The 14,312-nt window shown below is 43.7% G+C and overlaps 2 protein-coding genes across 4 annotated transcripts; one reads left to right on the top strand and one right to left on the bottom strand.

The window, feature by feature from the left end:
• Nucleotides 1-175: 175 nt before the first annotated feature.
• dnajb12b (DnaJ heat shock protein family (Hsp40) member B12b) lies at nucleotides 176-5,951 on the bottom strand. Of its 3 annotated transcripts, none has more exons than XR_008811794.1 (10): nucleotides 5,316-5,951; nucleotides 4,683-4,860; nucleotides 4,393-4,538; nucleotides 3,625-3,798; nucleotides 3,433-3,503; nucleotides 2,992-3,101; nucleotides 2,192-2,364; nucleotides 1,135-1,275; nucleotides 700-1,033; nucleotides 176-499 (listed from the first exon to the last, which is right to left on the bottom strand). XR_008811794.1 is itself a non-coding variant. In XM_056296640.1 (10 exons), the coding sequence occupies exons 1-8, from the start codon at nucleotides 5,446-5,448 to the stop codon at nucleotides 1,154-1,156; spliced, it is 1,107 nt and encodes a 368-aa protein (XP_056152615.1). In that variant the 5' UTR covers nucleotides 5,449-5,951; the 3' UTR covers nucleotides 176-918; nucleotides 1,018-1,033; nucleotides 1,135-1,153. The 3 variants fall into 3 exon arrangements, 2 of the variants coding, with proteins under 2 accessions (XP_056152615.1, XP_056152614.1); XM_056296640.1 differs by having other exon boundaries at nucleotides 176-918; nucleotides 1,018-1,033; XM_056296639.1 differs by having other exon boundaries at nucleotides 176-1,033.
• Nucleotides 5,952-6,420: 469 nt separating this feature from the next.
• On the top strand, nucleotides 6,421-12,938 carry scd (stearoyl-CoA desaturase (delta-9-desaturase)). Its single transcript, XM_056296641.1, has 6 exons — nucleotides 6,421-6,534; nucleotides 6,827-7,087; nucleotides 8,455-8,585; nucleotides 8,721-8,926; nucleotides 10,145-10,377; nucleotides 10,740-12,938. Exons 2-6 carry the CDS (start codon nucleotides 6,859-6,861, stop codon nucleotides 10,937-10,939), a joined length of 999 nt encoding a protein of 332 aa, XP_056152616.1. The 5' UTR covers nucleotides 6,421-6,534; nucleotides 6,827-6,858; the 3' UTR covers nucleotides 10,940-12,938.
• Nucleotides 12,939-14,312: the final 1,374 nt, after the last annotated feature.

The raw sequence follows: 14,312 nt of genomic DNA, 5'->3' as shown, positions 1-14,312 counted from the left end.
GCTACAAGTCAAGCCGTGAACGTGCACAGAGGCATGTTTTGCAGTGACGGCTCCCAATCACAGTCAGCTGCCCGGCCAACTCCACATGAGTAATGTGCTGACTGGACCATTCACCTTCATCACGCCATTCTCCACTTCCCATACCCAGAACAATGAGTCAGATCCAATGCGTTTATCCATCCACATTTATTTTCTTTCACTTGGGAGTAAAAACAAGTGGAAAAACACGAGCAAGCCTATATCAGTTTTTTCTAGTTTCATAACCGATTTCGAAAATAAATACAAATAATTTAACGATAATTACATACTGTAAACTTAACAGTGTGACAAAAATTGCTTTATTCGACCCATGATAGGTGTTTAGGAGAGACCTTTTATACGCCAAACCAGAACTTGTCAGACACCGTTGATTTGACATCGTGTGTACAGGGACCTTTCTTTTCCTCTTGCATTCACAGCAAAACAGATAAATGTCATGTTTTCCAGTGTCTGACAAACCCTAGACATGGAACATATTTATTAGAGGTTACACGTTATTCCTGCATAGTTTCAAATATTCAGAATGTGCATGTGAAGTCAAATCACAAAAATTACTCTCAACCTATTCACCTTCACCGTTTTGACGGCACAGAGCTGAAGAGGGCTGTGATATATCTAATAAACTGCTACATGGAGGACAGTGGTAGGACTACATCTTACCTCACTACTTTCAGGGTTCGTACTGCATTCTTGCTAAAACCTCGAGGTGAAGTGGAGGGCAGTCAGCTTCATGGCACATCAAAACGGGGGCTTGGGGTTCATCCAAACCCCGGGAAGGAGAAGTTATTTTTACCACGTTTTTTCCACAATCAAACCTCAATGTTCAGATCAACTCCAGATCCCAATTCTTCAAGGAGGTGGTCATCTTGGGTATTCCTACTGAGAGAGAGGTGCTGGTTTGGTTGCGGTGTTTTGTTATCGTGTCGTCTTCAGTCTTCTGATTATTAAAGCTCATCTATTTACAGCCGATAAAGTTACCTTATGTGTGTTGACTCTGGAAAAACAGGAGGAAGGGAAAAGGGCACGTTGAGGCTCTTACTTGTGACCACATATGCAGGATGTTACTAGAAAAGGCAATCGGAAATGACTGCTTACCTATTAATTGGATGTAAGCTCAACCTTGTAGAGAGGCGGTGATTTCTGATAGCTTGGCACAACTTGGGGTGCGAGCCTTCTGTGCTCTTTGGTACAGATCACTGTCTCCAAAATAGCGAGCTCTGTACAGCATACCTTCCTCTGCAAGAGACCAATGTATTACAACCTCTCTTGGCACCCCATGTTGCAGCATGAAAACACCATGTTGCTGACTAATAAAGGCATTTGCCTTTGTGCTGTTGTCTCAAGTGATTCTCATATTGCTTTCTCACACCCCACTTAGTGTGTTGCATAACAGCACTTAAAAATAACAGACAACAGCACGACAAGGCATTAATAATGTGTCAGTTTACAAGGCAATGCTCTATTCTGTCGACCATCGGCTATCTCCAACCACTTGGCCACTCTGCTTGTCTTTATCTCCTCATACATTTTCCTTAAGGTGAACACCCTCATCCCTCCCCCCCTTTTTCTCCCCATTTGTACTTGGCCAATTACCCCACTCTTTCAATCCGTCCTGGTCACTGCTCCACCCCCTCTGCCAATCCGGGGAGGGCTGCAGACTACCACATGCCTCCTCCAACACATGTGGAGTCGCCAGCTGCTTCTTTTCACCTGACAGTGAGGAGTTTCACCAGGGGGATGTAGCACGTGGGAGGATCACGCTTTCCCCCCCCCCCAAACAAGCACCCTGAACGACCAGAGGAGGCGCTAGTGCAGTGACCAGGACACATACTCACATCCGGCTTCCCACCCGCAGACACGGCCAGTTGTGTTTGTAGGGATGCCCGACCAAGCTGGAGGCAACACGGGGATTCGAACCAGGATCCCCATGATGGTAGGCAACGGAATAGACCGCCATGCTACCTGGATGCCCCTGAACACCCTCATTTTAATTCAATTTTAAACCACAACACTTGGAAATCAGGACACGTTTTTCATCCCAAGTTGATCACAGAACTCACCAAAGGAACAAACGACAACACTTTGTGGAATTCCTAAGGAACTACTGATAAAGTAACACTTTTTGAAAAAAATTTTTTTAGGGCAAACATACTTTGCTGCTTCTCCTTCCAGCAGTTGTTGCGCAGGTTGGATATGTAATCCTCCTCCACTGACCGCTCCAGACTCTTCAGATTCATTCCACTGAACTCCTTGGAGAACTGGTCCCCAACGTAGTATGGCACTTTTAGGTTCTCTGTCAGCCTCTTTTGTGTGTGACCTGCTGACCTGGGTAAAGATAGCACACAGCACGACTGAGCGGAGGGCCACGGATGGCTTTCCAAGATAAAAATAGGAATGGAGAGAGAGCAAACATCTGGAAACCAGGATATCAAAAAGAATGAAACCAGATACTTAGTAATGGAGCTAGGAATCCTCCTTGTACACAGATTAGAAATAAGGGATCATTCAACACAAACAGGAAGAATAGCATGTAAATAAGGGGGGGCATCATACTTCTCTGAGAAGTATTAATCTGCAGATACAGGATGAGCCCATCTATTTCTACCAATTTTTATGCCTTCACTAATGACCGTTAAATAATCCAAACGGTTTAAAAATAACATAAATTTACAACATCAATGTTGAAATCTGTTGAAAATTACCCTCCAGTAACCATTCTTTGCTTTCTGACTCAAACTTATTGCATATACTATGTGTTGAATCTAAAGGCTTGAACAAATTTTTTTTAAATGACATCAATGTAACAGTTACACCACCAAAATGTGAAAACTGTCTTTTGCTGGGGGTCCTTCTGCAGATTTGCATAACAAATAATGTCATCAATGTCAGTTGCACCACTGCTGCACTTGTTATCTTTCTTATGCAAATGTTGTGAACAGGGATCACACTCACTGTCTGAAGCTGAGGCTGTATGGGGGGTTGGTGACCATTATTTGACTGAGGGCTGAGACAATGACCAGGATGAGGATGGGCATGATCTGGACAAAGAGGGCCAGTCCTCCCTGAAAAAAAAAAGATTGCACAAAAACAACAATAAAACAACAAAGCTCATACAGAGATCTGCCAGTCTACACTTATTATTATGGTATTATTCACCTCAAAATTCTGTTTCAGAAACATTGAAAGGAAACGTGAATATTGTTGAGTGTAACTTTAAGTGTGTGTGGTGAGTGGGTAGATGGGGGGGGGTATGAGTATGAGGGGGTTCGCCAGTGAAGGTTAGCTAAAAATGACTCTGTGTTTCCCCCTGCTGCTGAGTTTAATGATGTACAGAGCTTGAAATTGCAAAGCTGCAGGACCCCAAACTATATCCAAACATCTTATAAAGCTTACATCTCGGTGTCGTTCCCGTCTCTCTGGCCTCTGATATCTCATTCGCCCATTGGTGTACACGTGAGCATTACCTAAATGGCCAAAACACATGGAGATCATCAGCAAGCAGCACTCGATAAGCAGATGGATCATGAGCAAGAGAACTCAGTGTGCAAGGTAGACATGAACATAAAGCGAGCCAGAAAAACTAACTTGATGGGAAGCCTCCACCGAAGAACATATTAAAGAGGTCCTCCGGTGAGATATCTGCCTCGAAGTTCCCGTTTTCGGGGTTTTCTGTTGAGGGATGTTTCTTTTCCTCTCCATACTGATCGTACTGTCTTCTTTTGTCAGCATTACTCAGAACTGCATATGCATTCCCAATTGCTGTTGGAAACCACAAAAATATTTTTACTAAGTGGTCTTAAAGCAGTGGCTTTCAAACTATAGGGGGCCAGGTGGGTCATGGGATGTCCACAATCGACACATTTTGTTTGTAGAGAGAAAAAAAATCATGCAACCGAGTAAAAAATGCATTTGAGTCAATTTAAACAATGCAATGACCTAAATCTACAACAATATATGACTAATAATGTTTAATGTTGCATTTCATTTCATCATTAGTAGGCCATGATTGAAGACTGAAGAGGATGATAATGCACTGATGAACAATAGAGGACTGTTAATTATCGTGCTTTTTAACAGCTAATGACAATTTGTTTATTTTATTGTGAAAAAAAAATTTGGTGGATCCCGGGCTAAAAAGCATCCCCACAGATGAAACATGGCATGAAAAAGTTTGGGAACCCCTGCTTCTTTAAAGCATTATGTCAACAGGAGAAATGTTACATATATAGATAAATATAAACCCACTTAGCTTCAGATCCTTTAAACCCACAAATATGGCCCCTGCAATGGAGTTGTTTTTCGCCGCATGCTACCACCAAAGATTAATATAGGATTAGTGTTGAGACGCGTTACCTTTAAATGCCTCTGTTGCACCTGGAGCGCGATTTTTGTCAGGATGGAATTTCAAAGCGAGTCTTCTATATGACCTCTTAAGTTCCTCCTCAGAGGCATCTTTCTGGACTCCAAGAATTTCATAGAAGTCTTTACATTGTTTAATCCTGTTTGGGGGGGGGAATGATTCATGAGTTCAAGTGCACTGTAAAACCTGCAAAATGTACCCATGCTGTATCCACGAGACCTCTGTACACATGCTTATCTCGTCTCACTAGTATCAGATCTACATTATTGTCAGACTTGAGCACCTTTTCACAGCATCCAGCTGATCTGAAGTGTATGGCTTGGCAGTGCTTGAGATGTCTCCCTCAGGGCTGGCATCTTCGCTGGGGGTCTGGCGGTGCCGAGGCCCTGTTTCCCCACTGACCTCCGAGTGGCTTCTCTGTCTCGGAGTAAATCCATTCTTTGCTATTAACTCCAGCAGTGCTAAAATGCATACACAAACTGTGTCACGACCATTGCAAATAGCACGCAGATTAATAACATTTTGACTGGAGATCAACATCAGGTGGCCTTGTGGAGAGACATGGGTCGTGAGGGTGGTGTCCTGCTCAACATGTTTCTTTAAAAGACATTTAAATAAGCTGCAACACATGCTGACACCTCTGAACCAGCCGCCTCTTGTCATATTGAACATAACCTCCTTCTACTTGGTGTGAAGGTTACAGCTCATCATTGCACACAATGACAAAACCAAAAACGATTTAATCTAATGAAAGCATCAATACAATAAACGAAACCTCTGGCTCGGAATAACTGAGCTAGCCGGTTTGCTACCGAGGCCCTGTAGCGTAGTGCAATGGTCATCTGGATGCAGATGTTGCTGCGGATGATGCTGTATGCCTTCACAGCTGAAAGCGGCCCTGCTTGACGCATCTTACCCTTGGCTTTATGCGTCGGGAAAAGCCTCTGTGCCTTTTCGAGGAATCGACGGGCCTTCTCCGCTTCATCATTTGATAGTGCCGCAGTCGCAATGTCAATGCAGCGCTCCGCTTCGTCCCGGTTTACTTCCATTGCGGCTCACCGGACCAGAAGTAAATAAAGACGCGTGGTGATGACGTCACAGAGAAGGAGCTTTTGCGTTACAAAGCCGAAATGACGCATTCACGTCTGGCCCCGCCGGGCTGCAAATTTTTCTTGAAGTCTCAACGCGTGAATAATAAAAAAAAGGCAGCAAGGTCCTCCACACAACCAAATAAATGAGCGTGGACTCTCATTGTAATTCACAGCCTCTCCGCTAGATGGCGACAGATTCTTTTCGCTGCAATTTAAGGCGGCGAGGGGAGGGGCAGAGGGAGACGCCACATCTGCCCCGTGCGTTTCCCAAATAATGGCAGCGCCTTTGGTTCGTCCGTGCAGATGGCTTCCCCTTCTCAGTCAGGACCCTATGACGTAGACGTTCAGAATAACGACCAATATTGGCGGTCACACATCTTAACCATTCTCGCCTCGTTATTACACTTACTCGGCAAATTCTGCCAATTCTCTCTAGAAAGTGTATGCGATGCACCTCAGAGGAAATGCCTGTACGCAAAGTAAAATGGTTTACTCAAAGCCTATTGGACACCAAATGGTACATTTGACGAGATGGGTCAGAATGCGTCACCTAGGTGTATGTGGGTACGGTGCCCGTGTGGTCGGGTTAGTGGTGGCTGACTTCTTTTTTTGCTCACGACTTCCTTTCGCTCACTCAGACACGTAGGTCAACAAAATCGATAAAAGATATCATTTTCACGTATTCGAGTTTAACCGGCGCTGAATGAAAGTGAAGGCTGTGCGCATGATTAATTCAACACATGTCTCGACAGCCACCGTTCACTAGGGTAAATATACATCTGGCACGGAATGAATAAAACGTGAACAGCAGATAGAAAGACAGCCAATGGGAGTTCGCGCAAAAGGTGGTATCAAGGCCCGATCGTCCAATTGCTGCCAAAGCCAGCGAGCTGCATCCTCCCCCCCCCCCCCCCCAACATACACACAGGACAGATGCTCACTGAGCTGCGCAGCCGCTTAGCCTCCGTGTCTTCTCCTCTGGTCAATTTCAAACTATTACCAGACCCCCAGACGACCCACTCGACTCGTCGGCCTTCATCTTCGGTAAGTGTTCGTTTGCTTCCTATTTCGTTGCTATATACTCTACTCCATATTACAGACCTTATGCAACGCAACGCGTGCAGCCCCCCCCACCCCCACCCCCCAATTTAAGAGCCAGCGTCACCGTGATCATCTTTTCGCATGGCAGCAAAGAAAAAGGGAAAAAAAAGACCGGACTAACACAGAAAATAACATTATGTACAAACGATGTGCGAGTTTTTTTCCCTTCCTGTCTCTCTGTGTTATTCGTGCGACCACTGGAAACAGATGACAAATGTATCTCGTCTCTGCCCAGTCAGTACATCAACAGCCATATCACTCAGCGCGATGACGGAGACGGTGGAGGAGCGCACGTCCAGGAACCGGAACGCTCTCCCAGAGCCGACGGCAGCCACCACGGAGGACGCTTTCGATCACACGTACAGAGAGAAGGAAGGCCCCAAACCACCCACGAAAGTCGTGTGGAGAAATGCCCTGCTGATGACTTTATTGCATATAGGGGCCCTGTACGGCGTGATCCTCATTCCCTCAGCATCTCCTTTGACCTTGCTTTGGTGTAAGTTTAAGACCATATGTTTTGATCGATCTGCCCGTTTCAGTCTTGATTCCAGATGTGTTTATCGACTGACTGTGAAGTCTGTGCTATCTGCGCGAGTGATCTTAGTGGCGTGACGCGAAACTGTCTTGAACTTGGTGAATTAAGCTTCGGTCCCTTATCTCAGCTGCTGTATTGTCCCCCTCGCTACTCAACTTGAGGCTGCAGAGGCACTGCTGTGTAGTTACAGTCAACCTGACCACTTTCTCACCAGACCCAGAGGACGGTTGCCTTCACCTTTGCATGTTTTAGGCCTTTTCAGAGATTATGAATTTGCCAAGGAAATATGGGGTCACATAAAATTCATGCATCAGGAAACTCTATGTAAAATGTCGGTTGTGAGCTTGTTAGGAAAAGAGGTTTTACGATGATACAAGCCACTTTTGACCATGATACATGATACCATGAAATATGCCCTTCCTTGGCAGAGAAGGACAATCATTACATAAACTGCAAAGATAACCAGGTCTTTTACTACTTTGCACATTTATTTTCTATTACATGGTATGCATTGAGCTGTATAGCCTACTCTTCATATATTGATGCAACAGGCACAGTTGGCAATGCTATAAGTAGGTTCTGTGGTTGACAATCTTGTGGCACCGGTATGTATGCATGTTAGTACAGTATTACTTTGACTTCATGCGTGTGTAAAGTATTCACAAGTTGGCATAACAATTTTACAGAAACACCTTTAACTCTGCAGTCATTTATCTGTATGATAATGAGACAAGTAGCCTAGTAGCTCAAACTTGGTCAGTTACTTGCATATTAGACTTTGCCCAGCCTCTTAATACCTTCACAATACCATACAGTAAGGCCTGCATGGTATAAAATTGCCGTTGATTTTGAATAACATCCAAAGTGGAGCGTGTTGTACGCTTCTGTCATTTGGATTTAAAACCATACAGATGTTGCTGAAGTTATCATTTTCAGATTGCTCTGCAGTCATGAAACTTTAAATGACAGATGAGGTACTCTTCAGTAGTCCTCATTCAAAAGGTTGAAAATATAAACAGGGGCAAGAAAAACGTCACTCAAGCACTACACTTATTATGCAGTTATATATGCTAATAATATACTTATATTCTTATATTTACATAGGAAGGTACTTACTGACTGAGTATTACAGGGAAATGAACAAATGTTTATATTCTTGATTGCCGCTAACTGTTAAGTTGTGCAAACAACAGTTGAAGCACACTATCACAGTTGCTCCTGGGTATAGGGCCTGGAATTCACTTATTCACAGATGCAAAATATTTATGGTAGGCAGTACGGCTGTGTTCAGACTAATTTGTTGATGTGCTTTCTCTATTCCCCTGCAGCCTGTTTTTGCTTTCTGATAAGTGCTTTAGGAGTGACAGCAGGGGCACATCGTCTATGGAGTCACAGGTCCTACAAGGCCTCATTACCGCTAAGAATCTTTCTGGGCGTTGCTAACTCCATGGCCTTTCAGGTGTTCACTCACTCACTCACTCACTCATTCACACACACACACACACACAGCAACCATGGGATAATTGCAGTTTTCATCAGAGAGTAAACACCATTTTGAGTTCTACATTACATGCAATCTTTGTCTTACTTTCAGAATGATATCTTTGAATGGGCTCGAGACCACAGGGTTCACCACAAATACTCAGAGACAGACGCTGACCCCCACAATGCCGTCCGCGGCTTCTTCTTTGCCCACATTGGCTGGCTCCTGGTGCGTAAGCACCCTGATGTCATTGAAAAGGGAAGGAAGCTGGAGCTCACTGACCTGAGGGCTGACAAAGTTGTCATGTTTCAGAGGAAGTAAGTAGTTACAGTCAGTTACGGATTTGATTCGGCAGGCGGTAATTGCTGAATATAATTTATTTCCAAATGCTCTGCTTTACTCCTAGCCTGGGAACCAGACTTATTCGCAAATGCTAATTAGTCTGGCTCCTCTCAGTTCATTTCTGATTTCTAAGGGGCGTTATCAACGGGGGCAGACCAAAATGCCTCTAGACACAACTGGACAGACCTACACCCAATCAGAGCAATGAAATGTGTGATGTAGCACTTAAACTTCCTTCCAGTTTGTTTGATACTGTCCCCATAGTGGATTCATCAGACTGCTTCTCCTCTGTAGATCAGCGTTGTTTTTTACCCGCCCTCATTCTGCGAAGACCTGCGCTTACTCTGCCTGTGATTGGCTAACCCTATCCCTAACCTTAACCAACTTAATCAATGGAGGCAACAAGTACTAGCCAATCAGAGGCAGAGTTCCCGGAATGCAGGTGGGGGGAAAAAAGAAGGGTGTACCTCATCGTATCAAACCCGCCCCATATTAGATAAACGGTTGTGATTGGCCCAACCCGGGCCAGGTCAGCTGGAAATCTGTCAGGATGGGAGGGTGGCCAGGCGTACATGTCAGAGCAAATGTAAAAGCTCGCAGATTCGTCTGGTTCCCAGGCTACTTTACTGTTCCTCCATTAGGTATTGACTTGTATTAAAAAGGACTGTGCATGATGTAATTTGTATTTCTGCTAATGCCTTTATTGCATTGCAAGTTCAGTAATATGCTACTTCAGTAACATTCATTTGATTACACAGTCCTACGCAGATAGTGCATAACATTATATTAGGTAAAAAGGGGTAAGTGAAGTAATATAAAGCTCCTATTCTTAGTCTATTTTACCATCCACCTTAAAAGATTTGGGACTCACATAGATTGCAATGTGTCTCTGTAGCTTCACCTGCTAACACTGATAAAATGTTGATCACCGTGTCATCTGCTGTAACAGTGGATTTTAGGTTGGCTTAACTGATTTTAATTTCTACTTTGTAGAAATTGGCCTTATTGTGGAGGATCCCATATATAGTTGTTTGAATTTCCAGTACACTTGTGTTGGTTTTCATTGCTGCTATGAGAAGAGCAAACACGTATCACATGTACCCCTCCATCCATCCATGAATGATGAGTATTATGACAAGTCCAGGGAGCTAACAGGTGGCGTTCCTCTGCTCTCTCTGTGCTTTGCCCCACAGGTATTACAAGCCCTCTGTGTTGCTCATGTGCTTCTTCATCCCCATGTCTGTGCCTTGGTACCTGTGGGGGGAGTCTCTGTGGGTGGCCTACTTCATCCCAGCGCTGCTGAGATACACCTTGGTCCTGAACGCCACCTGGCTGGTCAACAGCGCCGCTCACATGTGGGGAAACAGGCCCTATGACCAGAACATCAACCCCAGGGAGAACAAATTTGTTACACTCAGTGCCATTGGTATGGAAAAAACAAACAAACCCTTATTTCAAAGTGCTGCCAGACAGACCCAAGGAAAAGATAAAAGTTATGAAGCTGAAATTGAGGCTTTAACTGTGCCATACCAAATTGGATGATGTAACAACACCAGAAACCATGAGAGACACACATTAAGAGTATCAAATCAGATGTATTTGTTGTGATGTGCAGATCTTGGTTCATCTAAAATCAGAATGGCTGCTGGATATTATCCAGCTTTTGAATCTGACAAGTCTCTTCTTGTTTACACAGTTGGTTGTTTTTGAACATTGCCTGCCCAAGAAAACATAAGAAGTCACATTTTCTACTGCAAACTGTTTAGTACTCTCTCTTGTCCATTTCAGGTGAGGGATTTCACAATTATCACCACACCTTCCCCTATGACTATGCAACCAGCGAGTTTGGCTGCAGGTTGAACCTCACTACTTGTTTCATCGACTTCATGTGCTTCTTGGGGCTGGCAACGGACCGCAAAAGAGCATCCCGGGATGTGGTCCAGGCCCGACTACAGCGCACGGGAGACGGAAGTCACAGAAGTGGCTAAAGCGGTTAAATGCTTTCGAAAATGTGTTTAGCGTCGAGACAAGCAGCCTCGGAGAGGAAGCCAACAAGTAAATAGTGTAATTTTTCATTTGTTTGCTTTTGGGTGGAGCTCTTTTCTTTTGTGTAGCTGCAACCATGTTCTCGAAATTTGGCCGGCGGCGTCGATACCTTTTCATTATCCATAAAAATTTTAGTCAGTTTCATGAAACTATAACTCCTTTTAGAGTGTCTCAGTGGTTTGTAGCTACGACAAAAGAAATTGTTCAGCCGGGGTTGAGAGAACCCCATGTTTTTTTGTTGTTTTGTTTTGCAAACCTCCCAGCTTAGCCATTCGCTCCCGCATCTCAGAAGGCCTGTTAAATTGGTTCAATTCATCACCTAGGCATCCAACCAAAGTTTTAAAGGATGTTTAGTTTAGGACTGAAGTAGCATCGTTTTAACAGTCATCTACATTTCCAGCCATTTTGGGCACCTTGGTGTGCACAACATTTCATGCTGCGTTGGTCATGTAGCCAGACACGGTTTTTCTAATTCCGTGATTACTCGAAATTTACAATTTAACGAAGAGCTGACTCGGAGTGAAAAAAAAAACAAAAAACAAAACATGTTTACCTAATAGTGTATGATACGGTTTTGGATATTTTTTTTTTTGCCTTTGGCATTTACCGCGGTTTACAGCAAAGTTTTTATAAAGACTTTTCTTTTGAGTCAAAATAACTGTAAAGGCAGGATGAGTGAATGATTTTCATGTCCAGCTGCGAGACCCCGACGATTCACTTGATGAAATGAAGGGTCGAGGGAACCCAGAGCCCAATGAATGGATGGCTTCCCCAGTATGTGGCTGCATTTGACAACCAATATAGTTTAACGTGCATGGATAAGTAGACACGTTGGTCCTTGACTAACGGGATCGGACCCTTTAGTCGACTGGTTAACGTTGTCGCTTGCGGAGCGGGAGATACGGGTTCGCATCCCGGCTGTGGTGGTTCGCGGACTGCCCCCCCCCCCCCCCGAATTCGCTACAATACCAAAACTGTAATGATGGGGGAAAGGGAAACAGCCTATTTCCAATCTGAAGCATTTAAATGCACAGACAATACATTTCGCTTTAATCAAGTCACAAAGAGGAAAATCAAATCAAATCAGCAGAACAATCAAACTAAGCAGAAGATGAATATGAACCGACGAACAAATACCGCGATTTTGCGAGACGAACAAACATGTAGTCTATGCCGGGACGGGATAATGTTTCTCAGGACAAGGTACGGGATACATTATCACAAACTAAAGCAAAACTGCCATTCATTAATAACTATCGATATTCCACGCTACTTCCATATCTCACCACGCTACTTTTTTTGAATTAGCTCGTTATTTTTCCTAGATGTTTCATAGTACCCAGAATGTACCAATAATGGACTTCTTTTATTTTTTAACAGCCATGCATAAATGGCCCATCTATAGCACACTGTAGCTTGGTAACGCTTCTGCACTCAACATATGATTGTGGAAGGCTTTTTTTTAACATGTGGTAGTGTCCGTCAGTGGCTTCGCTTTTCTCCAGACTTCTTCCAGATCCCTCTCCCTCTCTTCTCTCTCTCTCTCTCTCTCTCTCTCACCCCGAAAGATGAGTAAGTACGTAGCATGGAGATGAAAACGACCAGCGCGAGGTGCTCGTTGGGTGACGTAGCAGGCTTGGTGTCTAGATGGTCGCACTGGATTTGGGAAACTCTCGCACACTTGACTCAACGCAGTAGGATTAGGCTGAGGTTAGGTTAAAGGAAATCTCGCGAGGGAGGCGTGTGGTAGTCTGCAGACCTCCCCGGGATCAGCAGAGGGGGGTGGAGCAGCGACCGGGACGGCTCGGAAGAACGGGGTAATTGGCTGGGTACAATTGGGGAGAAAAGAAGGGGGGGTGTTTAAAAATAAATAAATAAAATAAAATCTCGCGAGTGTTTCACAAACTGAGGGTTGCCGTCTAGACGCGACCATGTAGCAGCTGACCACAAATGAATAACATGAAAATAAATAAGTGCCATGCATGGTTATAGGTGTTGTGGTGAGCTACCCTTCGGTGACGTAAACTGGCATAACTGCTGCACCGCATCCTGTTTTGTGTCGTGAAAGTAGTAGCATCGCTTTTGGATCATCAGAGCCGTCGTCGTGTAGTTTTTGTGAGAAATGATCCGGTTCTCCTTTGATAGCTATGTCCGACAAGGGCGATCGTCTGTGAATTGATCCCAGGAGCATCGCCTTCTGGACGTGCGTACTTATTATTTATTTATTTATTACTTTTTTCTTTTTTTTTATTCCGAGAAGGAAATGTCTCCAGTTTCGTTTAGCTTTTTTTTCTTTTCTTCTCATACTTTTTCTGCAATCTGAAATTTGTAAAGAGGTGGTGGTGGGGGGGGGGGGATAGTCTCCCAAAATGTTAACAAATTGAAGCACCTGTTAATTGTCCAAAAAAAAAGAAAAGAAAAAAAAAAGTCAGAATACTGCCTAATGCCTTATGACTATCATGCTATTTCTAATCTTCCTTCACATCCTGTCACTTAATACAAACAGTAGAAATACAACGAAAGCAGATCCGTCAGAGGTCCACATTTACTTTACAACATGCAGTACTGCCACGCACGGGGTAGAGCACTTCCCCCTTTTCACTTTTGACCTTGTTTTTCTTGATGTAGGCCACACGAGTATTGAAGATAGGCCAAACAGGATGGTGGTAAGAGTAGTATACGTTAAGGTAAACAGAAAGGAAGATTGTGTATTGTTTTGGGTTTTTTTTGTGTTCATTTCAGAATAAAACTGCTGCAAACTGCTGCAAAGGTTTGATGGAGTGTTTGGCAAGAGATATTATGCTTTTTGTGAAGAAAAAAGTGGCCCTGTTAGACATGCCACCCGTTGCATTTCAGTAGGGAACTTTAAAATGCAAATGTGCTTGTAATGCAACAGATATGGGGAATGTTAAGAATATCGTACAACTTAACCAAACCTGACAGCTTGACACTTGATACTGCTGTGGTTTCGGAGCTCCAGAAATTTCAAAAGAGTTTATTCTTCACGATTAGAGGCATCAAAAAACAATGTCAGTCTCCTGAATGATATATGTAAAATATGAAATATATTCTGAAGTAAAAGTCACAGGTATTTTCAATACACTTGCAATTGAATTAAAAAAAAAGTTGTCGTTGCTCATTATTCCCACACACCTTTATCTCTTTAGCCCTGAGGTGCTTAACTACTCTCTCTCTCTCTCTCTCTCTCTCTGTCTCACACACGCACAATTCAAAACGCTTCATTTGAATGATTCATCATCGGTATTTGCTAAAACATCTAAGTACCTGGAGTTCAGTTCAGCTCATTATGACAGT

Source organism: Lampris incognitus, chromosome 17, assembly GCF_029633865.1.
Source record: "Lampris incognitus isolate fLamInc1 chromosome 17, fLamInc1.hap2, whole genome shotgun sequence".
NCBI classification, from domain to species: domain Eukaryota; kingdom Metazoa; phylum Chordata; class Actinopteri; order Lampriformes; family Lampridae; genus Lampris; species Lampris incognitus.
Note: the sequence above shows the minus strand (reverse complement) of the source record. Positions and strands in the feature narration are given on the sequence as shown.

Coding starts and splice junctions, on each gene's coding strand:
- dnajb12b (XM_056296639.1), bottom strand. CDS start 5,448: ATGGAAGTAAACCGGGACGAAGCGGAGCGCTGCATTGACATTGCGACT. Junction 3,102..3,432: donor GACGGGAACGACACCGAGAT/GTAAGCTTTATA, acceptor TTTTTTTTTCAG/GGAGGACTGGCCCTCTTTGT. Junction 1,276..2,191: donor CTGGAAGGAGAAGCAGCAAA/GTATGTTTGCCC, acceptor GGTCTCTTGCAG/AGGAAGGTATGCTGTACAGA.
- scd (XM_056296641.1), top strand. CDS start 6,859: ATGACGGAGACGGTGGAGGAGCGCACGTCCAGGAACCGGAACGCTCTC. Junction 8,927..10,144: donor GTTGTCATGTTTCAGAGGAA/GTAAGTAGTTAC, acceptor TTTGCCCCACAG/GTATTACAAGCCCTCTGTGT. Junction 10,378..10,739: donor TGTTACACTCAGTGCCATTG/GTATGGAAAAAA, acceptor TGTCCATTTCAG/GTGAGGGATTTCACAATTAT.